Raw genomic sequence first — 27018 nt, 5'->3', positions numbered from 1 at the left:
GAATAGTGGGGCAGTAAATCATCGTGGCACAACAGCCTATTAGGTGGGAGGACCAGTGTTTGATATCTACAAGAAGTTTCACTGTTGGTCCCTAAGTTGGCAAAAACTCTAAAGGGAGGGGGGGGGGGGGGGGGGTGAATAGACTTTTTCAAAAATTTGAACTTAAAACGATTTTTAAATAAAAGCTTACCACCAGCTCAAAAGCACAGTGATAGGCAGTGGAAGTCTTAACGAAAAATGATGTAGCGCATTTTAAGGCAAAAAACAGCTTGGATGAAAGAATCGTGTTGTGAGTGTATTATTTCGATCAGCTACATGAACAAATTGCAGTAAATTAAAGTGTTGAATGTAAAGATTAAGGAGAGAGATTTTTATAGTGGTTTGGAAACTGACTACTCCGATCCACCCTTCTCCTTAACGTCCAAGGAGGATTTCACTAGTATTGTATATATGCACAAATACAAGTGAAAAATTACACAGTGTATTCACAAAGCACTATTGACTATAAGTGGTGTTCCTTCAATTCGTATCTCTCTTTCATTCTTCAACACTCTATCTCTACTCCAAGAGTCAGCCACGAAATCGCCTTGAGAAGATCTTCAACAACTGTGCCTCCAATCAAGCTTCACAAAACCAAATGCAAGCATTTAAGCAATTGGAACTAAACGCTCAATGAATTTTAAACTGAACTTTCAAAAACTACTGAAAATAAAACAAAGCATTTAACTTAAATTCTTACCAGGGTTGTAAAAATCGGTCTAGGCGCCCGCCTAGGCGCTAGGCGCCTCTAAACCGTGGCGATTTCCCCCCTAGGCGCCCGCCTAGGTTACCGGCCGCCTAGGCGTCCGCCTAGCGCCTAACTCGGCCGATTTGGCCGCCTAGCGTCTAAGTTAGTCGAGTTAACTCGTCCATTTCGGTCAAGTTAATCCGATTGGCTCGGCCTATTTTTTTATTATATATGTGTGTGTGTGCGCGTATGCGTGCGCGCGCATACATAATATAATATGACATATATACACTCGTAGACTAGTTTGATACTTTGAATCTTTGGATGATTGAAGTATTTGAGTATTTTTAACTTTTAATATTGTTTTAATATTTTTTTCTTGAAAACCATTATTTTGATGTTATGACTTAGGAATTATCATTAATTCATTTATTTGAATGTGTTATTTTATTAAATGTTGAAAACAACCTCATTAAAATTGTCAAACTGCAAGTCTACCACTGTTTTTTTAGCGCCGCCCAGATTCCGCCTAGGCGCTAGGCGCTGTCCGGGCGCCCGACTAGCGCCTAGCGCCTACTGCAACCATGATTCTTACTCATCATGATATTGAATGTAGAAAAATATCAAACTTTAAAATTTAAAACAAAAATCAGTAAAATGCTAGAAATAAATATCTCATATACGAACATGGAGCTCTAGACATCAAAAGAATTTAACATTATCAATCATCGATGTCAATTCTTTAACATCATCAATAATAATTCCAAAAGTAGAACTAAATGAAGGATTAGAGAGAGAGTAAAAAACATTCTGAGAGTCCATTTCCACATCTACACCACCCATTCCCATACCTTTCAACCAACTTAAAGCCTCTCTCAGACCAATAGCTTCTGCTTTGTTGACCGTGTAAATCCCTTGAAGATGCATATTCTTAGCTGCCAAGAACACTCCTTCGTGATCCCGTAGGACCCAACCCAAGCTCATAGACTCCGTTGATGCATCTAGCGACGCGTCCGTGTTCAATTTCAGTCTTCCGCTTTCTGGTCGCGCCCAACGTATATTTCCCCTTGATGGGTGGCCTGCATTGTTATTATTGTTGACATGAGACCAATTATTCCAGAAGGTAAGTGCATGGCGCAATACTAACTCAGCATAAAAAAATAACCCCTTTCCACACACAGTCATTACGGCTCTGCCATATTCCCCAACATGCCATTATAAACTTTGCTAAGAGCTCACCCTTTAAAAAAGTTATTAAGGCAAAAAACCAATCAATAACATTACCATAAGCTACTCCCATTGGCGGCACGCCAATGAGGTTCCAAACCTTCGCAGCTTTGGTACACTGAGCAAACATATGATAAGCACTCTCTGGAGCCCTCTTGCAAATATGACACACCAAAGAACAATGAATATTTTTTGTTTGAAGGGCATCCCTGGTTGGCAAAAAAGAAGAGGCCAACTGCCAGCAAAAGTGCTTAACTTTTGGCGGTACATCAATATTCCATAAATGTGACCATGGACGCACATCTAGAGCCGTCGAAACGGTCTCGCGGGGCGGGACGGGCCAAAACACACCAAAGCCCGTCCTCGTAGCGGGACGGGTTAAAAAGCCCGCCTCTTAGCAGGCTTGGAATGTGGCCGGCCCGCCCCGCCATGCCAAAGCCCACTGGCGGGGCGGGCTAGCCCGCCAATCAATTTTTTTGTTGTGTTAATTTTTTTTAAAAAATCACTGTACAATATCCTTAAAAAACAAAAAAGAAAAAAAGAATCACTGTACAAACGTACAGTACACTAACATAGTAACACTACCTAGTATTGTATTCCTATAAATCTATAATCCTATAAGTTATAACACACTAACACAATTACACAAACCAAATAACATGTATTAAATACTAAATATATATACAAAATATATATGTATTAGCAGGTCGCGGGCTAAACCCGTGACCCGCCCCGCCTGGACCCGTGACCCAGGCGGGACGGGCTAAAAAGCCCGCCTCCTGGCGGATCAAAATTTGAAGAACCCGTCCCCTACCTATGGGGGTACGGGACGGGTCGGCCCAGCGGGTAAAACCCATTTTTGACGGCTCTACGCACATCAGATAACTCACCTTTCAAACGCTTATAGCATGTCTTGACAGTATAGCCACCTTTTGCATCTCAATACCAGTACCACGAGTCTCTCGACTTTCTGATGGAGATAGGTATATTCAAAATTAGCTTGGCATCTCACATCCCACCCCGTTTAAGTGGCCACAAGTGACTCAAAGACCTCCTCACACACTAGTGTTGTTATCCACGGACCACTATCTGTTGGCAACCACGCATGTTTCCCAATAATTGTATCCTACTCGTTCCCAATACTCCGCCTACAACCATCCTGGATAACGTCTTGAACCTCCATTAAGCCCCTCCAAATAAATGACGGATTACTACATGCAATTGCATCAAAATATGAACAGTTTGGGTAATACCGAGCTTTGTAAACCTGTGCTACCAAAGATGAGGGATTTGTAACTAATCTCCATGCTTGTTTTCCCAGTAGAGCCAAACTCATCTCGCGCAGAGATCGGAAGCTCATTCCCCCGGCTGCTTTTGGGGCTGTTAAGCCTGTCCAAGATCTCCATCTTAAACCCCTGCCATTTTCCATTGTGCCAGTCCACCAGTACTCATTCATCAGGGTCTCAATATCCTTACATATTCCTAGTGGCAAAAGAAAAACCATCATCGCGTAGCTAGGCATTGCTTGGATGACATTCTTTAATAGTACCTCACGCCCCGCTCTCGAAAGGAACTTAGCATTCCAACTTCTCACTTTTGCTAAGATTCTATCTTTTAGAAACCCTAGGATCTGCTTTTTCCTTCTTCCCACGAGAGATGGTAAGCCTAAGTACTTGCCAGCCGTGTTTCCTTCGGTCACCCGTAGTGATTGAGTCACTGTGGATGTGCAACATTTGTACTGAAGCATATCATTGACTTATCATAATTAATCCTCTGTCCCCAAGGCTCTGAAATAGGTGTCCAGCACATACTTCATACAATGAGTCTCCTGGGCATTGGCGCGCATGAATAAGAAGCAGTCGTCTGCAAATTACAATTGAGATATCGATGATGCTCGCTCCCCGAGCCACACGGATACCATGTAGCCTTCCCAGATTTTAATATAATTTGTATACATTCAATTGTCACAAACAAAAGGTTTTATTTGTAATTAGATTTTTAAAATTTTAAATATAATTATCACAAAGTGTAAAAGGTGTCAATAAGCCTAATTATGAGTACGATGATGGTAAAACGGGTCTTCCTTATAATTTCCAAAGTTTTCAAACATCGAACCATAAAGTGAACCACATGTCTGCTAATTTCTCTCGGAGCATATGTGTGTTCCACAACCAAAGACATAAGAATGAAAGCAGCAGACCAGAAGCCTAAACCCACTAATGTTCCCCTGGAATAAAATCTATGATTAACTATATATAATACAAACTTTTACCAATATCATAATCCAGTCTATATATATATGAGCGTGGCAGAAATCATAATCCGGGCTTCAGTTGCTCCTACGGTCAAAGATCTCAGGTTGGATTGCCAGTTCTACAATACACACCGTCAGATTTCCAGGAACTTAACCTCTGATCTTTTGATGATCCACATCAGGATCAGGATGAGCATTATTTCTACAGGAAGTATGTCAGCTGTTCCTTCTTCCTTGAACCTCCCTCCCCATATAAATTGTTCCATTGCTTCAGTTCATTCATTATAGATCCTTCAGCTGCAAAGCTAGCAGCAACCTGTATATGACAACCCCACCCCAAAATTATTAGCTGTATTACATGAACACTATTTTATCCGATCCGCAAAACAGACATGAATTACAGAGAGAGACTTATTACCTGATTTTTTGCCTCCATAAAATCGTCCATATTCAAAGGCCTGATGGTGATGACCCTTTCCCCTTTATCTTCATTCGCTGTCGGAGCATCTCCACAATTTGGACATTCTTGAGCCAAGCGCTTCTTTTCCTGCAGATTTTGGTATTTAATCATGAATCACAGAAGTAGGATGAATTAATATGAAAGGAACCCTGATAATGCACTTACAACATCTTTAAGTCTTTCTTGCTTGATCAACTCTCTAACTGGCCGATATGCTGCAGTAGTGCACAAGTTCTGTTTGGAAGCATTGCAAATATTTTTCAGTTTCGTACACAACAATATAAAGCATTTAATGTATAAACACCAAACACAACGTAACCTTGAGATCACTGCCGGTGTAGCCCTCAGTCATTGTAGCAAGCTGCTTTAAGTCCAATACTTTGCCCACTGTCTCTTTTGCCAGTAGTGTCTTTAAGATCAATTCCCTTTGTTCTGGTGTAGGTAGGCCAACCATGATTCTGTATTTTCAGAAATGACATTATTCATCATTAGTCAACCTAAAAATAAATTAATTAAAGAAGTGATTCTGTATAATATGATGGTAAATTATTCATCATCATTACACAGAGGGTATATTTTGCTTCAGAAAATGTAAACTAGTCCAATTTTTCTGTATGTTAAGAAAAGCTTTGTTCATGCAAGCGTCGAGCTCTATATAGTATCAATGTATCATAAGAAACAGCTCAGTGAAGAGTACCAATTGAAGTCTAGTTAGAGAATAGCTCCACTGATTCTATTTTTCCAGTCAATTAATTAAACACTAAATAAAAGTGATGGCAATAGCAAATGCTAGAGGTACCTTCTCTCGAATCGTCTAATAATTGCTTCATCAAGGTCAAATGGCCTGTTGGTTGCTGCCAGAACGAGAATTCTTTCACCTGGTTTTGTGAGTAAGCCATCCCAGTGAGACATGAACTCATTCTTTATTTTCCGCATGGCTTCATGCTCCCCAGCTCTGGAGCGCTGCCCAAGCATACTATCAACTTCATCCACAAATATAATAGTTGGGGAAACCTTGGCTGCCAGAGTGAACAAGGCGCGCACATTCTTCTCATCTTCACCGAACCACTTAGATGTAATGGTTGACATAGACACATTAATGAAACTTGCTCCAGCTTCCTTAGCAATGGCCTTGGCCAGCATTGTCTTCCCTGTGCCTGGCGGGCCAAAAAGCAGAATACCTCTGCATGGTTTTAACAGACCACCTTTGAACAGGTCCGGTCTCCGTAAAGGTAGCATCACCAACTCGTGAAGAGATTCTTTGATCTCATCTAAGGCACCAATATCAGCAAATGTTACACCAATCTCTTTAGCTGGTATGACTTCGGGTCTTATACGCTTCTCGAATTCATTGTCAGGAGGAACTTCCTGATACCATCAGCAAGATGAGATACCATCTTAATAAGGAAATGAAAAATCTAGAAAACCAAAAGCAGAACGCTTACCGGAGCTTTTACTGCAGTGCCTGAACTGGTGGCATCCTTTGTAGTGGGAGCTGGAGCTGGAGCTGCGGATCCTGTTTCAGGTTTGCTTCCAGGAGCTGTTGAACTTTCTGCTTTTGTTTCTGGTCCCTTGCTGCCTTTTTCCCCACTCTGTGTCTCCTATTGAAAGCAAGGAAATGAAACTGAGTTCCAAAGTTGTTACATTCCTTAAGCATGTCCACAAAAAAAATTTTAAAAGTAAAAATAAAAACTCAAACCTTGGATAATTCCGCTTTTGATTCAAGCTTTAGGATATCCTTTCCTGCAGCAGTTTTTTCTTCCTTGAATATGTTCATCCCGTGTGACAAACTATTTAATTAAAGAAGGCATCAAGTCAGAGGATTCTTTGCAAGAAGAACACAAGTCAACAGAAAAAAAAAAAAAAAAAATGAGAGGAGGTAATAGGGTTAAGTGCGAGTTAATTAAGACCTTTTTGATGAAATTACAAGCTTTGCATTTCGGTACTCTGGGTCCTTGGTATTCATAAGATGGTATGAAATTGCTGATACCACAACTTCTTCAATATAGTTACTGAGGGCCATTGTGTCTGCCATGCAGATAGAACCAAGATCATCACATTCAATATCATTAGCTGCCAGTACTTCCATTATGTGGTTTTTGTTATCCTGATACTGCATCATCTTCATGTCCTCCTCCAGCTGAGATTTCCAGCTAACAAGATGAGTTTCTTCTTCTGGTGGTTTAATTTCAATGTTATAAGGAAATACAGAAGAAAGCCTCTCATCTAGTTCTCTGTAGTCATCTCCAGGATCCACAATTCTTGAACCAAGGATCAATACTGATCCAGACAATCTCCTTAACATTTTCTGTAGCAAGATGTATACTTTTTCTGATCTACAGAGGAGCTTTTCAGCATCCCTAAGATACAGAACAATAGGACATGTTTTTGACACTTTAACCAGAACCTAACAAAAGAAGAAACATAAGTTACCAAAGGGATGCATATTGACAAAACAGTATCCAGCCCAAAGCAATACCTTATAAAGTGCCTGTATTAGAAGCTTCTCATCAAAAGACAAGCTACTGGTGCGCATAAGTGGACCTGTAAAAATGTGTAATTCATTTCAGAAGTAGAATTTGAAATAAATTTTTTGCAGTGATGCACTTCAAATATAAAGAACCTGGATTTGATGTAGTGTTGTATGAAGTAAGATTGTTCATATTAGCTGAGGCAGATGAATTCCTTCGCAAAGTTGTAGGATTTGAGGAGCCTTCTATTCCCCTGTAGGCATTGCAGGCAAAAGGAAAAATCAGGATATGCACAGAGAAGAGGATAAAGGAGAAAAGAGTCCAAATCTACACTAGCAAGCCAGGAGAAAGACAATGTCATACTTTGATGGAATATCTACTCCACTACTCTGCCTACGCAATGTACCTGCAGAAGAACACACTCAAACAATTAATATATGGAGTGGAAAAATAGAAGAGCATGAAAAAGAATTTCATAACTCTAGTCCTAAATCCTCCACCCCAAATTATACTGAACGGCACAATATTGAAAATCAATTCCAGAAGACAGTACATAGCATAAAAGGATAGCATTCTAAAAATGGAGTTGGCGCTAACTATTTACATGTAGATGATCAAGGTTAGCATGTCAAAGAGAACAACACTTTCAGAAAGTAAGATGATACGACAATACCTTTCTTTTCCTCCTTTGGCTGAAGGATGGAGAAAGATCCAAGAAATTCTGACATTCGATTCAATGTTGTCTCAGATATGGACCTCTTAAAAGACTACAGGAACAGACAATAGCAACAAAGTAGTCAAGTAGAATATCAATGATCTTCTATCTGAGGATGAGGGCAGTTGATGCAGAAATAGGACATATAGAAATTAGAGAATATAATGCTTTAGAAACTTACAGATTCATTTCTAGAACTTCCATATTTGCTCTGAACCTATGCAAGACAAAACAATCCACCAGAGTTTAGGACACGAAAAATGCAATTATGTTTCATGGCTAATACAAAACTTACCTTCAGTGAAAAATCAGTCACATCCAGCAATAACAACTTGGCTCCAAAGTAATGAGCCAAAGCCTTCGCGAGCATTTGCTGGTACAACTCTGGAAGAAAAAACCATGCAGTTAACCACTAAACATCAAATGAATAACAGATAAAGAAAAGAACTCAAGCATGGCCGAGATAACAAACCAGCAGGCCCTGAGAGCAAGATTGTTCGACTTGCAGGGGAGAGGTTCCGTGTATGCTTAGCAAAGTCGGCACTTTTCAAATGAACAAAGGCTGCACTTGTTAGCAAGACCCGTGTCTGTTCACTGTCATCAGATCACAATAAATAATGGAAAATCAATTTCCCAGTGCTAAGGCCACCAAACATCTTCACTGGAGCAATTAACCAGTAATCTGGCATGCAATCACCAAAAAATTGGCCAATTCTAATTGAAAAAGATGTTGGTAAAAATGATCTAGACTAGTTTTCCTCTGTGTAATTGAAATCAAAGCAAGAACAGGCAACACTTGAGCATTCAAATTATCAATCTATTTTGATAATTGTAAATCCACCGTACATAGTTACACACTGGAGAATTCACAGATTAGGGGAAACACACAGATCAAATAAAAGCATACAAATGAGCAAGAATACACTTCTCTCAGTGAGAGATATGATAAATAAATTAAAATAATTGAGCAAGCAATTAGTATTTCTAGTTGTACCTCAAGTAATACGGAAATTCATCGAAGGTTACTTTGCTGTCTCTACCATCAACAATGGTATTAAGCATCTCCTGCTCCATAATATCCACCGTAACGGCGTTTGAAGAGGAACCCGTCCATTTGCTTACCGTCTGCCCTGAAGCCAGCCCAAAGCCAACTCCAACTCCAACTCCCACACCCAAAGCTGATAGAAATAGATTCTTCTGATCCATCACTCAACGAAGAAAAACAAACTTAACAAATTTGCTCACACAAACTTCACACGCAACAGGATACGATAAACAGCGCAACGCAAAGTCGATCTAATTCAACTATTTGTAAAACAAATAACAAGCAAAAACTATAAAATAACTGCCATGAACTACGTAGCGCACTAGGAACGGCGAAGTAACAGGAAAACTTTAGGTATTCATATAAAAGTTTATTTTCTCTATTAAATTTCTGATATCCGAAAAAGGAACACGGTTCTTCAGTTCGGAAAATGATCGAGGTGCCTCCGATCCCTGCTCTCCGCCGCCGCCGCCGCCGTCGTCTTTGCTAAATGAAGTATGGGATTCTAGAGAACAGAGTAGTGTTACAAAACTACTTTAATGCGCGCACGTATATAGCAACTAGTGGATCTCTAAGTTAAAGGTCGTGGAAATGGAAACTCCGGCAAGTTTTCAACGATTCAAGCGGCGGGGAACGGTGGTCGAGAGCAACAAAAAGACAAAGAAAGTACAAAATGATAAGCAGCGAGCGAGGCAGTTAAGAAAATCTGTAATTAGTTCCCGCGATTTCAGGCTTCGGGTTTTGAAGGGGGAGGAGTGGGGCCCATGGATTCCACTTACTATACGTAGAGAGGGCGGCGATGCAGAATTTATAAGTTAAAATTTTTCATCAAAATATTATATTTTTTTATATAAATAATAAATATTTTTTTCTTGATTACTATTATACGTTTTTGTATAAATATTATAATTTTATCTTTACTCAAGTTGTCTTAAAACAATAGTCTGTGAGACGGTTTCACACAAAATTTGTCTTTTAAAATATATTTATAAGATTTTATTACTTTTATAATTAAAAAATTACATTACTTAATTTAAATCATGTCTCATTCTATTAATTCAATCTAATTCATTCTCATTTCATTGTCTCCTTATTTTGTTGTCACATCGCTACATAGGATTAGTACTTTCCGATTTTTGTTCTTTACCTTTTTATTCATATTAGTTCTTTGAATATCATCATATTAGGATCAAATACCTTGATTTTTTATTTATTTTTGTATTTTAAAAACACTTATTCCAATTATAAGATCATACTTATAATTCCAATATTGATAATCAAAACAACGATATTGATAATCATTCTAATTCCAACCTATTGCCGAATATGAAAAAAACTTTCACAAAAATTCATTGTAATTACCAAACATTGGATTCCCATTTCAATTCCAATTCCGATGATGATTTTTCCCATTAAATTTTTATATTTTACTATTATATAAATTTTTTATTCATTTATAGTAAATTTTTTATTCATTAATTAATTTATGTTAGACATTTTACATAATTGTATTTAGAGGGGGTAAAACTTATATAATTTTGATTATTTTATGAAATAATAAAATATAAAATATTTGATTTAATTTTTTTCTTGCTAATCTGCTTGTGTTACGTCAATAATAATAAATTAAAAAGAACTAGACAATTCAGCTTGGTAGGTCAAATTTCACAAATAATCTATAAAATAAATAATTTTTTAAAATTAATATTATGTAGTCTATGAGTTATATAATAATTTTAGTAGTCGAGGTAGTAATATTTCAAAAGAAAATAAGAAAAAGGGAAAATGGTATTTTTTTTTCTCTGAGTTATTATATACTTATATCATTTTTTCTCTCTAAATTATTTAAGTGGTTGTTTTTCCCCTGAAATGTTAAATGACATTTTACCTTTAAAATCTTCATTTATTTTTTTTCTCCAACAAATTGTGACTACAATTTTGTTCAAACTAAACAGACACTATAACAACAAAACTGAAATATTCTAAATACAATTTAGAATCGAAATCTGATATTTAGAGTTTATTAAAATCGCGAATCGGGACGGTTGGTTCATGTTTCGAACTGAAAAAGAATATATATTTATTTTCAAATTTAGACTATTTTAAAATAAAAAATAAAATTTTAAAATAAAGACGGTTCAAAATTGCGAACCGGATTCGAAACCGCCGATTCACGGTTCAGGATTTAGTTTTTTCGATTCATAATTTTAATAAACTGAAATCCAAATATTGAGTTCTAGATCTGAATTATAACTGGAAACTTTTAATTCAATTGCTATAGTGTCTGGTTCAATTCGAATCAAACCGTGGTCATCCCTATGTATACGCAATAATTTGTTGGAAAAAAATAAATAAAATATTTATTTTAAGGGTAGAAATGTCAATTTAATATATTAGTGGGAGTGAAATCGCTACTTTTAAAATAATTGAGAGAATTAATGTGCTTATATCAATAGTTTAGAGAAAAAAGTATTATAAATATATAACTCAGTAAGAAAAAATGTAATTTTTCAAAGAAAGAAAAGTAGTAATATTTGGAGTGAGAAATTTATAAAGATGTTCACAACGCAGGAGATTGGTGGGGGCGGCAGAACAGATTTTTCGAGAAGATCATAAACATTATTGAATCCAACCGCCTCAGTCGCATGATACGCCGATATGGATAGCCAATGAAGATTCAACTAGGAATAATCCAGAGATTCCTTTTACTAAAAAAGGCAGGGAATATGTTGTATTTACTTTCTTATCCCTTATCTTGTTGATATAAAATTCTATTTTTGGCAAGTGGGTTAGTTGTACTTTGGGGTGTGTACAAGGCCACTTGCCTAATCAAAACTGTTCCTTTCATCAGTCTGATTTTATTGTTCCCTTATCTGTACTCTTTCCTTACATTTTACTCAGCTTTATTTATTTATCTACGTACAAATAAATACTTGCATAGACCAATTTGATTGATGCAAGTGGTTATGCATTTTTGTTCTTTAAGAATGATTGAAAGTTTGAACTCCTCATGTATGTATATATATATAAAATTAATGTAGTCAGCACTTTACTCCTTAATTGAATCAATTTAGTACAAACAAAAATTAATTTGAATACTGAAAAAATCAATCTGATCAACACTTTATTTTTTAATTAAGTCGATTCAGTGCAAACAGAGATTAGTCTGAACATGGTATGTGCTTAAAGCATTTCCTATAATTAAGGCTTGCTCAAGGTCTAACCAAAAGAAATACTTCAAACTAACCCTTCGAAAATATATTATTACTTATATTACTTAAAACCTATTATGATAGTAACAAACGAAGAGTCAAAGAGGTAATATCTTTTCTTTTTCTTTTTCTTTTTCTTTTTCTTTTTTTTTTTTTATAACAATAGTCAGGCACGGGAAAAATTAGACAAGTTATTTAAGATAAACTTACAATTATTGACATGATACGAAACTGGACATAAAAATAATATGCTAGTGTTTTGTCTTAAGTCCACGTGTTGTTAACGGATTGACCCGGTAAAGGACTCGTTGTATTCTGTGTCTTAACGGGTCAACACGTTAAACCTATTACGAACTCGTTTAATTCGTTAATATTATTGTGTTAATCCGTTTACATAAATTCATTTATAACATGTTAAAACCCGTACACATTGTTATTTAATATAAAAGGAAAGTTAAAAACTTAAAAACCCTAAAGACTTTGATTCAGGACAAACCGAATTAAATAAGATTACAGAAGATATAGGCCAAGACCCTACACCAATTATTGATGTTCAGCAATATGAAGTCTGAATTTTATTGCGTTCAATTTTATTCTAAAAATCTATTTCGGACTTTTTTTTATATATATATAACCAACAACTCCGATCCACATTAACTAAAGAAAGCAAGAATAGAGTATGGAGGCGGGGATCCCTCCCAATACATTGGACTGGAACGAGAACCAACCGCCTTGGCTAGTGCATGGGCAGGTTGATTTGCCGAACGAGGAATATAGCGAAAAGTGCACGAACTAAACGAGCTACTAAGAGACTTACAGAAATAAACTATAGAACCAAAATAGGACCGGTCTAAACTGCTTCGACATAGACCTCCGTCCACCCCTTGGCCTTTATCCACGATAGAGTTTCCTTGCAAGACATTGCCTCCACCATTAATGGATCTTTAATGCAAACCAACGTGCCATTTGTAGCAGCTTCAAATCCTCCACCATCCAAGAATGTGCATGCTCCATACGACGTCGTCCCGTGCTCCGGCGAGATGCCCGCATCAAACGACAAGTGAAACCAGTGGGCGGCGCATCCGCAGGTCCAACCGGTGGGGTTGTAGATTGTGGTCCGTTAGTTCTGGCTTGCGATACCGTTGCATCCAACCCCACCTGGATCGCCATCTTAGCCTTCCGCAAAATGATGGTGGGTCTCCATACCAGCCCCTCCAAGACAACCTCTTTTCTCGAATCCCAGATGGCATACAAAATGGAAGTAATGATCTTTTAAGGGGAGGGAATGGTGCCTTATAAATAGTGTAGAGGGCCTTAAGATTGTTGAAAAGTGTACAACATCGGCTAGTCTTCCACATTCATCCTCCATGTGTCTATGTATGCTCCTTGTCTTCACCCACGTCTCCAGCTTCTCATTCACCCTCTCTACCCCTTACTACCAGCCCTCGCCGATGCGTCGCGGGGGGGGGGGGGGGGAGGGGGGGGGATTGGCCCCCGCTATCCACGCTACGCCATGGGGAGTCTGATGTGCTAACCTTGTTGTCAATGAGCCATCCAGTAGGGGTTGATCACCACCCCCTCCATGCCTTATGCCACGACCACGAATCTGCACCAGCCCAAACTACCACCCCCCCCCACCTCCCGTGGGGGCACCATTGGTGTTCTAGTAAGTGCTTGGACCCCGCTAGCCACACCACGCTACAAAGTTATTTGTTTTTTTCAAAAACAAAAGTATGATTCATTTACTTACTTGATGTGTGAACCAACTTTGGAATATTTACAAGTGTTAAGCATGATCCATGGTTTGTGTTATGACTTAGTTTGCTTTAAGGGAATAAATAGTATGAAGCGTTTTGCATCTTCAAGAGTTAATATCTCTCATTTTCATGATCATGACAAGTGGCTATATGAATCCCCTACTTATGAGTTTATGCATATGAAATTACACCGTTTTAAAACCTTATATCCCGGCTATCTATCCCTTACTCCCTATTTTCTTAAACTAAACCTATTATCTATACTTAGTATAATTTTGCATGAAACCCCTTTTTCATTTAAAAGGTATTTTGCCACTGGAGTGCTATATTGTGATATACTACCATGTTAGGAAATTGTTATATCTTGGAGGCAGTGCTTAATCCACTAGTACAAAACAGGGCATAGGAGACTGGCATTTAGCTACTGTTTTAAAAAAAACAGTAATGTATTCTTAATTCAAAAATTCGCGGTGGCAATTTCGTAATAATTGAAATAACGCTTTAATATTTTGCTACTGTTTCTAGTTAAAACAGTGGCGAAATAGAAAAATAAAACGCCACCGTTTCTCTTTGAAACAGTGGCGGAATTTATTTTTTTAAAAAAATAATTAAAATTCATTTCAAAAAACAATAAAAAAACCCTACCCCTGCACCTTATGCAACAATAACAAATCGAATGAATTGAAAATTAAAAACTTTCGATCTCAGCTCCTCCTGCGAACGGCGAACGCCGCCACAGCCATCTTCAACGGCGAACGCCGCCGCAGCCATCTTCAACGGCGAACGCCTCCACATCCGCTGAACGCCCTTTCCTCCGCCACAGGTGTGGACGCGACGACCGTCACTGCCTCCGCCCGCCATAACCACTGTCAGTCTGTCACTGTCTCCGGTCACCACAGCCGCCGTCACCGTCTCCGCTCGCCACAGCCGTCGTCACCGTCTCCGCTCGCCACAGCCACCGTCCATCTGCAATAACCAGGTTAGTTTGTTCTTCACGGAGATAATAATCTAGATGTGCAAAGTGTTTGTTCTTAGACATGCCTTTCTTTATCTTCTTCCAATTCCCTATTTAACAGATTCTATAAAGATAAATTGCTCTGATATTATAAATCACTATAGAACTTGATGTTTTCCCCTCCTTAAACCATGTAATTAAATGTTGAGTGGACTCTTTTTGGCTGAACCAGATTCTATATATGCTAGGTGGACAAGAAAATCTTCAGACAGTCAAGAAATATTATGCATCAACTGTAGACTTAACTGGTGGCAAAAATACTAGAGCCCTTTTTGGTATATGCTTGGTGAGTGCATTTCTATCTCTCAAGTGTGTTTCTTTATGCATAATTGCTTTTTATTAGATCCCAGTTTGTTTAAATCTATGTCAATTTGAGGTGTTCTTGTGATTTTCCATTGATCCAGCCTATAGTCTCTGAAGACTGTAGAGTTTTGTTAATAAACTTCATCTAACTAGTGTTATTAAAATCAAACTGTAGATTGATCCGTGAATATTAACTTTATGTTTCTACGGAATATTAACTGTATTTATTCATTTTTTAAGATAAGTCCATAAAGCTGCCCTGAAAAGGGTCTCTTTGTTGGCCATTTGGAAAAAAGATGATGAAAAGAAAAGGTGTTATAAGGAGGTCAGTTTAAAAATCTGAGTGAAAAAAAAGAATGAATAGGAAGTGAGTTGAAAAATGGATATGAGGGGGATATAAGTTAGGTGGATAGTTTTGGTTATTGGAAGAACACCCTAAGGATATTCAGTTGAGGGGTGTTGTATTTAATGTTAAAGTAATAATAAACCCCAATGATAGGTTGTTTGGCTTGGCAATCTTGAGGGGTAAAAGAACTTGGTGAACTTGCCTAGAAAACTGAGAAGCTGAGGCTTGTTTGCTAGGATTAGGATGTTTGGTTTATGAAGCTGTCCAGCTAGACCTTCATCATGGCACTCGGATACTTTAACCCAATGATGGGCTGCTAGCTGGGCAGTCTCTGAGGGTTACAGCTTGTTGAGGGTACTGGCAGTAGAAATATTGTGCAGCTTTTGTTTGGTGGATCTACATATGTAGAGATCAAGCCATTTAATTGTTTTGCAGGTAGGTGGAAGATTGAAGATTGATGTTGAAGATCCTAGGAGTTTACACTACTACAGAATTGGACATATAAGTAGTACTTTGCACTACACCTTCAAGGTGAAGGTGTCTTGGTGTCTTCGTGAGTACATGGTACAATCTTAAGTATGCTTGTGTGTCAAAAATTACAAAACCTGAGAATTCCATTGTTTATGACTTTATGAATAGAAATGCAGTAAAAAAAGACCTTACATTGCAGGAAAAAAAAAAGAAAAAAAAAACAGTGAGTAGTTTTAAACACATGGGGACCATTTCTTAGTTTGACATATTGTAGGTAATTTCTTATGCACTTCCTTAGGCCAGTCCATTCCATCAAACCCTTCTATCTATTTCACTTCCTTAGGCCAGTCCATTCCATCAAACCCTTCTATCTATTTCACTTCCTTAGGCCAGTCCATTCCATCAAACCCTTCTATCTATTTCACATGGCAATCATTCTTTTAGAGGATAGTTCTAGTGATGAGAGTTGGTTGATTTTATATTGCTAGTCATCCTTGGTTTTTCTTTACTTCTCTATTTCAGGTTGCCTTTTTGGCCTTTTGCTTCTTCAAGGGGTATTATAATAATAATAATAATAATAATAGTAATAATTATTATTAAATTCATAGTAATAAGAGTTGAGAAAAAGGTAAGAAAAAAGAAGAGATTGATATGAACTCATTTGTTGATGAATGAAGGCTTTTGAGGTGTAAAAGAGTTGTGGTGTTCAGTAAATGAAATGGCAAAATCAGATACTATACTTAAAGCCCTTAGCTTTAAGGATCTATCAGGAATGAAAAGTGAAGGGGCAAGCCAAGCCAAGCTTCAATTCTGTTCTTGTGCAATCTGCAATGGGATCTCATCTATCTGCTTTTATCTTTTACATTATTCTATTTCATTTCAGTGCAGTGAATGCTAGCTGCCTCACAAGTTAAGATAAGCAGAATATAATTAAAGTACATGCATGCATATATGAAATGGAAACCTCTGGTAGGGGTAACATTATTACAGTTTATCCTACCAAGATTATCACCACTCATTATTACAGTTTATCCTACCAAGATTATTAATGAGAATCTGGGCTATTATATAAGGCTTTTGTCAAATTGACACTATTAAAATTGTTTTTGTAGTGTAGTTAAAACATGAGTTCATATCAATCTCTTCTTTTTCTGGTGGAGTTACTGGTCAATGGTTATACATTCTGTTTTCTGCTTCCTTGTATAGGGAAATTAACTGGAGGGATTTTAAAGTAATGTTTTTTCTTTGATGTCAACTTAACTTTGACTTGGTGTTTCTTTTAGGTGGATCTAGATCTTGGGAACTATGAGCATTCCTAGATAATAAGCTGACGCGGGGCAACAATATAACTACTAGGAAAATTTACCAGGCATGTATTTACATTCAAAGTGATTTTACACTGCCCAGCACCTAATGTTTATTGAAAAATCGCATTATATTCTGAAGCAGAATCAGTTTCCATTCAACATAAGCTTCAGAGCAGCCCACATATCCTGCTTTGGATTGTTATTGGTTTAAAAAAATCTTAGAGAACCAAGACATTGGAAGTTAATCCACTAGAGTGATTCTAAAATTTACCATCTGGCAGGCTTTGTTATAAACCTAAGATTGGTGTAGTTATCATCTTTTCTTGATAGTAATATAGAAGACTCTACCATCTTCTAGTGGATTAACTTCCAATGTCTTGTCATGTGCATTCATTCATGTGATAAAATTTAAAGAAATTGGCACTGTTTCATGTCTCAAACTAACCAATGGTTATTCTGAATGTGGCAATGACACAATAGTCGAGGAAGCCAATGGTTATCATCAAACTAACCAATGGTTTCATGCAAAGTATGTATAGAAATTGAATTTAAGTTTTAATTACTGTGATAATATGAATAACAATAAATTGCTTAAATTAATAATATATATATGTATTTTATAGTGCCCGATACAACCTGGAGATTATGAGTGTGGATATTATGTCATGCGATACATGTTTGGTATCGTGACAAAATATTCATCTATTGATGATTTGGATAAGGTAAGTGAATTTAAATGCAACTATGTATAGTACAGTTAAGTTATATTTTATTAATTAACATAAATTTGATTACTTAAATTTTTTTGTAGGCATTTGAAAGCGATAGTCCGTACTCCATCAATGACATAAATGAGATTCGGGAGCAATGGGCAAAATACTTCTTTTCGGAGTGCGTGTAACTTTTGTTTTATTGATAAATAGTTTTGTTTTGATGATAGTATTGTTTTGTGCATGTTTTGATGATATTATTATATTAAAGTGTAATCGAGGATATAAAGTAGTATTGTGTTTTGATGATAGTATTGTGTTCAAGTGCATTTTGTTAAAGTATTGATGATTGTTTTGTGTTAAAAGTATTGTGGTTCATGATATTAAAATATGGTGATATAAAGTAGTGTATTGATAGATAAATTGTGTTGTGTAGGACTTTTAACTGTAACCGGTACAAGAATTATTAAAAAAAAATAGTGGATTTAACAAAAATAAATTAAATAATAAAAAAAAAAATCCGCGACTGTTCTTCCTCTAGAACAGTCGCGGATATATATTAAAACGAAAACATTCCGCGACTGTTTCTATCATAAAACAGTCGCGGATGGCCACTGAATAAAGAAAATGAAAAATAAATAAAAATACAATCCGCGACTGTTTGACATCAAGAATAGTCGCGAATTAATACCCAATTCGCCACTGTTCCACAACAGTCGCGTAATGTCCGAGGCTTTTTGTGACGCTGCTATCTGCGACTGTTGTACAACAGTAGCTAAATGTCATTTACAACAGTAGCAAATGACCAGATCTGTACTAGTGATCTTTGGTTACTTGAAAAGTATGATGAAATGTTGTGATGAGACCCGGTGGAACACTCCCGGAATTATGAAAGTAGCCTAGTAGAAATCATCTTGGGTTTACTTTGGCGCTTGAGCTATTACCCACTGGGCTTGGAATCCCAGTTAGAGGATGTGCACCTACACTTAAGGTAGCGGTCCAGTTTTCATGTTAATTATGAGATATGTGGGCGAGTCGTTGTTAGGCCAATAGAGAGTTACTGAGCCCGGATTAGGTCCATTCACACATGGTGAAGTTCCTATCTCCCCACCGTGATGATATGATGAGATTGTAATATGATGAGATCAATGGTATGATTATGATTCATGGGAAGTATATGAAGACCCCTCCATTATTATTATTATTATTATTATTATTATTATTATTATTATTATTATTATTATTATTATATATATATATATATATATATATATATATATATATATAATACAATTTTCCTTGAGAGAGTGCATAAGTAATGATTTCATGTCACTTTATTCCCAATGTTAGGCATGATATGGTGTCTCATTTTCTTACTATGACTTAGTTTTCACATGATTGCATGTCACTTTACATCTTGATTTTATGAAGTCAAACTAGTTTCATGTCTTGTTAATGTGTAGTAAACATAAATATTTTAGAGTATGAATTGCATAAGTACTTGAATATGAGTTTCTCTTGCATGTGAGCTTTATACTTATAAGATGAGTATCATTATTGTATATGTATATCTATACACTTGGGAACCTATTTGATTTGCACCTATGATTTGATTGGCTTAACGTGCTAAAGCATCAAACTATCATTTTTTTTCAAATCTATACATATATGTACTTTACGGGATAGAGTGGTTTATACTTAGCATTCGTGCTAATGAGTTATCTTTGTACTGTAGGAACCGTTGGTAGGAAAACAAATAATAATCAAATAAAAATGACTATTATTTTCTGGAAAGAAGGGAAGAAGAGATGAAGGAAAAAAGCTAGTGTTTGGTGTTGGGTTTTTGCAAGAGTTGAGTGAGCACTCTTTCCTTAAAACCTTATTTGCCACCTCCCAAAGATGCTAGGAGCGTTGTGGCCTAGGCTTCCTAGGATAAAACTTGCTAGTGATTCAATGTTTGAGCACTCAAACAAGGAATCCGGCGAGCAAGACACGGTTATGAACACAGTATAGCTTAAAGAAAGAGTAGAAGCAGAGAGGTTTTGAGGCTAAAAGATGAACTTTCGTGTTCTATATTTTCTGTGTAAAACTCTACTGTCCAACTCCTCTTTATATAGGGGTGAAGGATTTAATAGCTTTTAATTAGGCACTTAAGGGCACCCCTTCACCTTCCTGTAACAGCACCATTAGCATGGCCTTCAATTCAAAATTTAAAATTGGAATTAACTCAGAAAATTAATTCCGTAACAGTAGAATTGAAGAGCCAACGGTCAGAAAACTGCACAGGTTCGTGTTGGGGTCGAAACTGGAAGTTTCGGCCATTGGGCCCTTTCAAGTCTCGGCCCGAGACTTCAGTTTCGGCTACATCTTACAGTGGCGTGGCCAGCCGTGCTCGCAAGTGCCGGCGCACACGAGCTCGGGCTTGAATCCAGCCTTTTCAATCTCTGCTAGTTGGAATTTGATTTACATCCCCCCCCCCCCCCCCCCCCCCCCCGCGCGGGAGAGCCTCTATGCTATACAATTCTACAAGCTTCAAAAGAGCTCTTGTATATAAGGGGGGAAAATCTTCATTCCAAAGCAATGTGGGACAAAAGCTCACTTTTTTCCTTCATTTTCCAACTCAAATGGGTCTACTTTGAGAATCAATATCTCATTCACCCATTATCCGTTTTGAGCGTACAATATATCAATCTCTTCGTCTCACTACGAAGTATCCGAATCCACTTTGACCCGACCTAAATCGGAAGTGGACCCCACTGATAATTGTACCACAAAATAGCCACTTAACATGCCATTTTAAGCTATTTTTTCCAACATGTACTCCTTTTACTTAACCCCTTTCAGGTTTGACCGGTGATTGCTGAGCGCATTTAGATGGAGCTAGACATAGTATAGAGTTTTGATTCTAGTTCCTAGTTGTGTTGTCAAACTCCTTAAACTTATCTTGCTGCTAGACTTGAGTAGTTCAGTTTATCCTTATTATGTTTTGTAGAGTTTTGACTCTTAGGTCTGTGAGCCTTGCCCTTCTAGTTTGAGCTTAGACTCTGGATATTTGTCTTCTAGTTCTAGGCCAGTAATATATTATTGGTTGTTTGACTTTCAAAAGAAAAAATTCATGTAATTATGGATGAAAATGAACTAGCAAAGTATAAAACAATACTCCCCCCGTCCCATTTTATGTGTCTGGTTTGGTTAACGAGGCTTGACTGAAGTTATTTTTAATTCAATTTTTTTATAATATTAAGTTTAGTATTAGTATATAAAATTTATATATTTAGAAACTACATTAAACGTTCTATTAAACACACAAAAAAAATATAAATAAGTATAACAAAAATACTAAAAAAATAAACATGGAAGAAAGAGTTGATTTGACTAATGAATAATAAGTAGGACAGATAAAATGTGACAGATGAAGTATTTAAAGTGTGAAAACTGAAAAGTGACTATATAAATAATTCAAGGACTAAGTCAACCATTATAAAATAATATAATTCGATGATGAAGTAATGTATCATGTGCAGTAATAAGTATTCAAATTGACTAATTGATATGAAGTATCTTTTTTGGCTTAATTAATGAAATTTGAAATCAATCCAACTAAAGGAAAAAGTTTCATACATATTAGTTCGTCGACAGCAGGGTTCGAACCTGCGCGGGCGAAGCCCAACAGATTTCAAGTCTGTCTCCTTAACCACTCGGACATATCGACTTCTGATGACCCCAGCAGGTTTTGGATGTAGTAATATTCGAGGAATAAGAGCCATTGTTTAAACACTAATTCTGACTTTTTTTTTTTTTTGGTACGAATTCTGACTTGTATTAGTTGTATATATTATTATATTAAATCTGATCCCATTACTTTTTTATTAAATTTTTTTATTAGTTTTCAAATATGTAAGTCATCATGGCCGTAGATGCACGTTGAGGTAGGAGGGATAAACTAACATTTATCTTATGAACTAGTTTTTTACGCGCATTGCGCGATTGGGACAATGCCCTTTAAATAAGTACTTTAAAGTATATCAAGGCAAGATTATATTGGAATTGTTCATGCATAGATAATTGAATGTACTGTTAAATTTGTGTATTTAAATAGGCAATTCTAAGTTTACAAATGCAAGATAATATAGTCAAGATTGATTATAATTGTCAATGAAATAATTCTATAAGTATGGTTGAAACCAAATACGGGACATAAGGAGAGAAAATAAAAATTAGTGCATAAAATATTAAATATATACTAATATTGAAGAGTTAACTCCTGATTGTCAAACAAGGACATTGCGAGATAGTTTCCACTCCAATTTGTTGTGTGATTTGAATACTCTTTTTGTCAATAAATCTCCAAAGTAGTTAATATGATTGGTTTAATTATATTTTTTTATTTCTTTATTTTTTTAAAACAATTATTATTATTATTATTATTATTATTATTATTATTATTATTATTATTATTATTATTATTATTATATATATATATATATATATATTTTTTAATTTTTTCATCGTATTAATAAAATACTTGGTAAATAAATATATATCACTATTTTGTATTATAACTTTGATATTTAATTAAAAAATAGTGCACAAAAAAGATAATAGACAATGTAGTGAATATAATCAATTGATGAATTTGTACATTGGAGAAATATAAAGACAATATAACTAATAAAATTATTTCTCTTAACTAATTTATTGATAATGAATAATTTTTTTTTTAATAAATACATTGTAGGGACAATGTAGCGAATATAATCAATTGATGAATTTGAATGTAAAGAATTTTTATATTGGAGAAAAATAAATACAATATAACTAATAGACATAATGAATAATTTTTTTGAATAAAGACATTGTAGACACATAATTCTAAATTAAAGAAATGCATATGTATTATTTTTTGTTGTAGCTACTAAATTATTATTTAATTTAATAAGAGTAAAATAGAGTACTAATTATGCCAACTTTGATTGGGATGAGGTTCGAACCTAAAACCTTTCTTATTGAATTCAATGAGTAAGTTAACGGTGAACTAACAGAAATTAACGGAAAAGATAATATTTAACGGAAAGGTTAACGGAAAATCATATTCATTAAGGATAAATTAGGAAATCTTAAGAAAAAATTAAAATCTGATCAATCTGAGCCATTCATTTGATTAAAAAATTTGACCGCCATTTTTTCTACCCATTATAGGCCTAACTCTCTTGGCCTCTTATTAGTATAGTAGATAGTAGATAGTAGATAGTAGATTTTCTATTCTATTTCATTTTCTTTTTGAAATACTTATAATTCTTTATAAGCAGTATATTTTCTCAATTTTTTCAGTCCAAAGAATTAATACACCCATTATGAGATTTAATCCTATGACCACCTATTTAGAATAGTAACATATGTGCCATCACACTTACATAATAGTTGACATGTTCCATTTTATTTGTCTTGTTTATTATTCATTGATCAAATCAATTTTATTTATTTATTCATTTTCTTCAACATTTTATATATTTAAAAAAAAAATTCACTTTTAATCCTTTGACTATGATAACCCTCCCAAATTAGGTTCATGACTATCAAGACTTCCATTTTTTATGCATGATTATTCTTTTTTTTTTCGTATTTATTTTGCAGCCCAACCTAACCTAGGGAGAAAAAAAATAATAATAATAACAAAGCACAAATCTTCATTTTTCGGTACATTCTTTTTTACTTTTCGATATCTACTTTTTAGTTTATGTTGACCAACAAATTGAACAAGGGACTAAATGTGGAAGAAATTAAATATTCATGCATCAAAAGTGAAAATCTTAGTAGTCAAGGACTTAATTTGGGAGGGGTATTATTGTCGAGGGACCAAAAGTGAAAAAGAAAAAAAAAAAAAAACTCTTTTTTAAATTTAAATTTTTGTATGTAACAATTTTTTTTTTTTTTTTTTTTTGTATTATACCCAAAATAGTACTTCATGTATGTCATAATTGATAATTCTCAAATTTGTCATTGACTACCAAATCACTCAAAATGGTTCATTGACTATGCAACAATTTACTCAATTTAGTCCGTAGTGTTAGTAATAGAGAACTAAAATGAGTAAAATTTGCCCTACCAAAAAAAAAAAAAATGAGTAAAATTTGACATAAATGAGGGACCATTTTAGGTGAATTGATAGTTGAGGTCTTGAAGACCAATTTGAGAATTATGTAGTTAATGAACTATTTTAGATATAATCTCATTTCTAAATATATAAATTTTAGAGATAATATCCAAAATAGTCCATCGACTGTGTCATAATTCTCAAAATAGTCATCAACTACCAATTCGTCTAAAATGGTCCCTTAAATAAAAAAAGTTTACTCAATTTAGTCCTAAGTGTAAATAACAGAACACTGAGATGAGTAAATTTTTACATAGCCGAAAGACTATTTTGAGTGAATTGATAGTTGATGACCATTTTTTTTTTATTTTGAAACCAAATTTTAAATTATGAAATAGTCAAGCGGGAACCATTTTAAGTATTAACTCTAAATTTTATATATGAATTTTAAATTAAATACTACAAAAAATTAAACTATAAATGACTTGGATCAAATCTCATTAATTCTTAATACATAAAATGAGATGGAAGAGAGCATTAATCAAGTATGTGTTAAACATAATGGATGGTGTATTAAGTTTTTAATAACTTAATGGAATTTGAAGTAAATCCAACTAACGAAAAGAGTTTCATAAATCCTATTAATATGGAAAATGACAATTTTAATTAGTCCAATAATTAAACTTATATTGTAGACTCAGTTATTGAATTACTAGCATATACATATTTTCCCCTTTAATTATGTGTAAAGTGACATTTTAATCCATTACTAACAAGTAACAAATTCTATTAAAAATAACATTATATTTCAAAATTTCAAAATTTTGAATGACATATTAGTCAATTCATAGAGTTTTCTTAAATTCTTCAACTAAATCTTCATATATACTAATTCTCTTCATTCATAATGAAGAAATGTTAGTTTTCTAAGATTTATAAACATGTATCTACTTATCTTTAGCTTCAAGGTTATATGTCAATTTATTGGTTAAAAAATCAATTTATCTTTCTAAATAATCTATCTCGTGAATCGTGATATTTATATACTTGGTTTCATATTTCTACAGTAGTGTAATATATGATCAATGTGTCTTATTTGTAATGTTTTTGTTTCTTACGTAGATTCTTGAAGAATATTTAAGCAAAATGAATACACAAATAACAGACATTGATTTGTAAATTATAATATGTATATTCATATCAATTTTTCATATTAACATTTCTTTATGTGAAAAAAATATTGCATAACCATTTTTAAATATCTGTTAATGATATAATATATTTTTTTGTGACGTCCTGTTACAAATGAAAAATTGAAAATGCAATTGTGATAGTACCACTATTCTCTCTCTCTCTTTTTTTTTTCTTTAAAAAAAGAAAAGAAAATGGAGATGACATATAAATTGAAAGTATTTTTAGATTGAAAATTGAATCTAACTTATCAACATTAAAACATTAAACTACATAAATTCGTAATATTTATTTCAAGTAGTAATATTTAGTATACTGAAAAATCAAAATAATTTTGAAGTAAATTTAAAATACATTAATAATATTGAGTATAATAAATCGACTAAAACCATTATTTTCTCATATTAGTCATATCATATAAGTGATTTTTAATTGTTGATAAATACATTAATAATATTGAGTATAATAAATCGACTAAAACCATTATTTTCTCATATTAGTCATATCATATAAGTGATTTTTAATTGTTGATAAATACATTAATAATATTGAGTATAATAAATTGACTAAAACAATTATTTTCTCATATTAGTCATATCATATATGTGATTTTTAATTGTTGATACTTGATAGTTAGAAAACGTCGACAGCAGGGTTCACTAATATCATATATGTGATTTTTAATTGTTGATACTTGATAGTTAGAAAACGTCGACAGCAGGGTTCGAACCTGCGCGGGCAAAGCCCAACAGATTTCAAGTCTATCTCCTTAACCACTCGGACATATCGACTTCTGTTAACTTCAACAAGGCTTAGTTCTACTTGAACGATTTTAATTAAAAGCTCATTGCCTTTGTATTGTTATTATTATATTAATATTAATATTAATTAATTAAATCTGATCCGGTTAATTTCTTTTCTATTTTTATTTTTAAATTTCAAATATGTAAGGCATTATGGCTGTACGTAGATGCTTGTTGAGGTAGAATGTATGAAGTAACAGTGACTTATGAATTACTCATTATGTCTTATTTTATTAATTTGAGAAGTTTTTGGATATGATGGCCAAAAATGCAATGGACTTCCCTCTCTTAGAAGGAATTTCATCATACAAGCTAAGATCTCCCTTTCATAAGTCTACAAATTTCAATTCCCATAAGTTGAGCGAATGTAAGTTTGGGGCAAATTATACTCTAGACTATTGTTTTCAAAAATAAAAATAAAAATACTCTAAACTATTAATAAATGTACATTTTTAATATACTGAATGTATATTATTTGTGTACTGAATATACATTATTCGGTAATATACCAAATAATATACTTCCAAAAAATGAATATTCAGTATATTATAAATGTACATTTAGTATAATAAAATATATAACTTATGCCAGTAGTCCATCTTATACGGTTAACCATGGTCCACAATATAATGATTAACTTTTTGCTTATCACAACCCGTATATTGTTCTCTTGAATGGTAGTAACCTTCGTCCTAAAGCGCTGATGCAAGAATCTCAAAATCTTTTTGGGCTTTATTTGGCATGTCTAGGTAAAAAGCTAGTAGCTAATAAACTAACTAATTGATCAAAATTAAAGTGTTTTGTAAAATTAATTATTGAATTAGTTGATAAGTGTAAAAGACATAAAATGATAAACTAAGATATTGTGATTTTGATTAATTAATTGTAAATTTTGTTATTTTTGTAAATT

The 27018-nt window shown here is 34.5% G+C and overlaps 3 protein-coding genes, 1 long non-coding RNA gene and 2 other non-coding genes across 6 annotated transcripts; 1 reads left to right on the top strand and 5 right to left on the bottom strand.

Annotated features, from left to right (window-relative positions):
* Positions 1–1429: 1429 nt before the first annotated feature.
* Positions 1430–1912, bottom strand: LOC109157025. Its single transcript, XM_019304910.1, has one exon. The coding sequence runs from the start codon at positions 1910–1912 to the stop codon at positions 1430–1432; it is 483 nt and encodes a 160-aa protein (XP_019160455.1).
* Positions 1913–3080: 1168 nt separating this feature from the next.
* On the bottom strand, positions 3081–3701 carry LOC109157024 (uncharacterized mitochondrial protein AtMg00310-like). The gene has a single exon (XM_019304909.1). It carries the CDS (start codon positions 3699–3701, stop codon positions 3081–3083), a length of 621 nt encoding a protein of 206 aa, XP_019160454.1.
* Positions 3702–4020: 319 nt separating this feature from the next.
* On the bottom strand, positions 4021–9606 carry LOC109156960. The gene is made up of 16 exons (XM_019304843.1): positions 8849–9606; positions 8327–8448; positions 8150–8238; positions 8036–8071; positions 7813–7906; positions 7503–7545; positions 7292–7392; positions 7148–7212; positions 6579–7075; positions 6368–6458; positions 6114–6269; positions 5468–6036; positions 4988–5126; positions 4834–4902; positions 4627–4755; positions 4021–4524 (listed from the first exon to the last, which is right to left on the bottom strand). The coding sequence occupies exons 1-16, from the start codon at positions 9058–9060 to the stop codon at positions 4411–4413; spliced, it is 2526 nt and encodes an 841-aa protein (XP_019160388.1). The 5' UTR covers positions 9061–9606; the 3' UTR covers positions 4021–4410.
* Positions 9607–17794: 8188 nt separating this feature from the next.
* Positions 17795–18344, top strand: LOC109157004. The gene is made up of 3 exons (XR_002050152.1): positions 17795–17839; positions 17934–18032; positions 18122–18344. It is a non-coding gene; the product is annotated as an uncharacterized LOC109157004 (long non-coding RNA).
* Positions 18345–21650: 3306 nt separating this feature from the next.
* Positions 21651–21732, bottom strand: TRNAS-UGA. Its single transcript has one exon. It is a non-coding gene; the product is annotated as a tRNA-Ser (tRNA).
* Positions 21733–26014: 4282 nt separating this feature from the next.
* On the bottom strand, positions 26015–26096 carry TRNAS-UGA. The gene has a single exon. It is a non-coding gene; the product is annotated as a tRNA-Ser (tRNA).
* Positions 26097–27018: the final 922 nt, after the last annotated feature.

Source organism: Ipomoea nil, unplaced genomic scaffold, assembly GCF_001879475.1.
Source record: "Ipomoea nil cultivar Tokyo-kokei standard unplaced genomic scaffold, Asagao_1.1 scaffold2761, whole genome shotgun sequence".
Taxonomy (NCBI): domain Eukaryota; kingdom Viridiplantae; phylum Streptophyta; class Magnoliopsida; order Solanales; family Convolvulaceae; genus Ipomoea; species Ipomoea nil.
The sequence above is the reverse complement of the archived record's forward strand: the minus strand, read 5'-3'. Positions and strand labels throughout refer to the sequence as shown.

What these genes read in the sequence shown, in the direction of transcription:
- LOC109157025 (XM_019304910.1), bottom strand. Translation starts at nt 1,912, where the DNA reads ATGACTGTGTGTGGAAAGGGGTTATTTTTTTATGCTGAGTTAGTATTG.
- LOC109157024 (XM_019304909.1), bottom strand. Translation starts at nt 3,701, where the DNA reads ATGCTTCAGTACAAATGTTGCACATCCACAGTGACTCAATCACTACGG.
- LOC109156960 (XM_019304843.1), bottom strand. Translation starts at nt 9,060, where the DNA reads ATGGATCAGAAGAATCTATTTCTATCAGCTTTGGGTGTGGGAGTTGGA. An exon ending in GCCAAAGGAGGAAAAGAAAG is followed by an intron (nt 7,546 to 7,812) that starts GTATTGTCGTAT and finishes GTTCTTCTGCAG; the next exon opens with GTACATTGCGTAGGCAGAGT. An exon ending in ACACCGGCAGTGATCTCAAG is followed by an intron (nt 4,903 to 4,987) that starts GTTACGTTGTGT and finishes GCTTCCAAACAG; the next exon opens with AACTTGTGCACTACTGCAGC.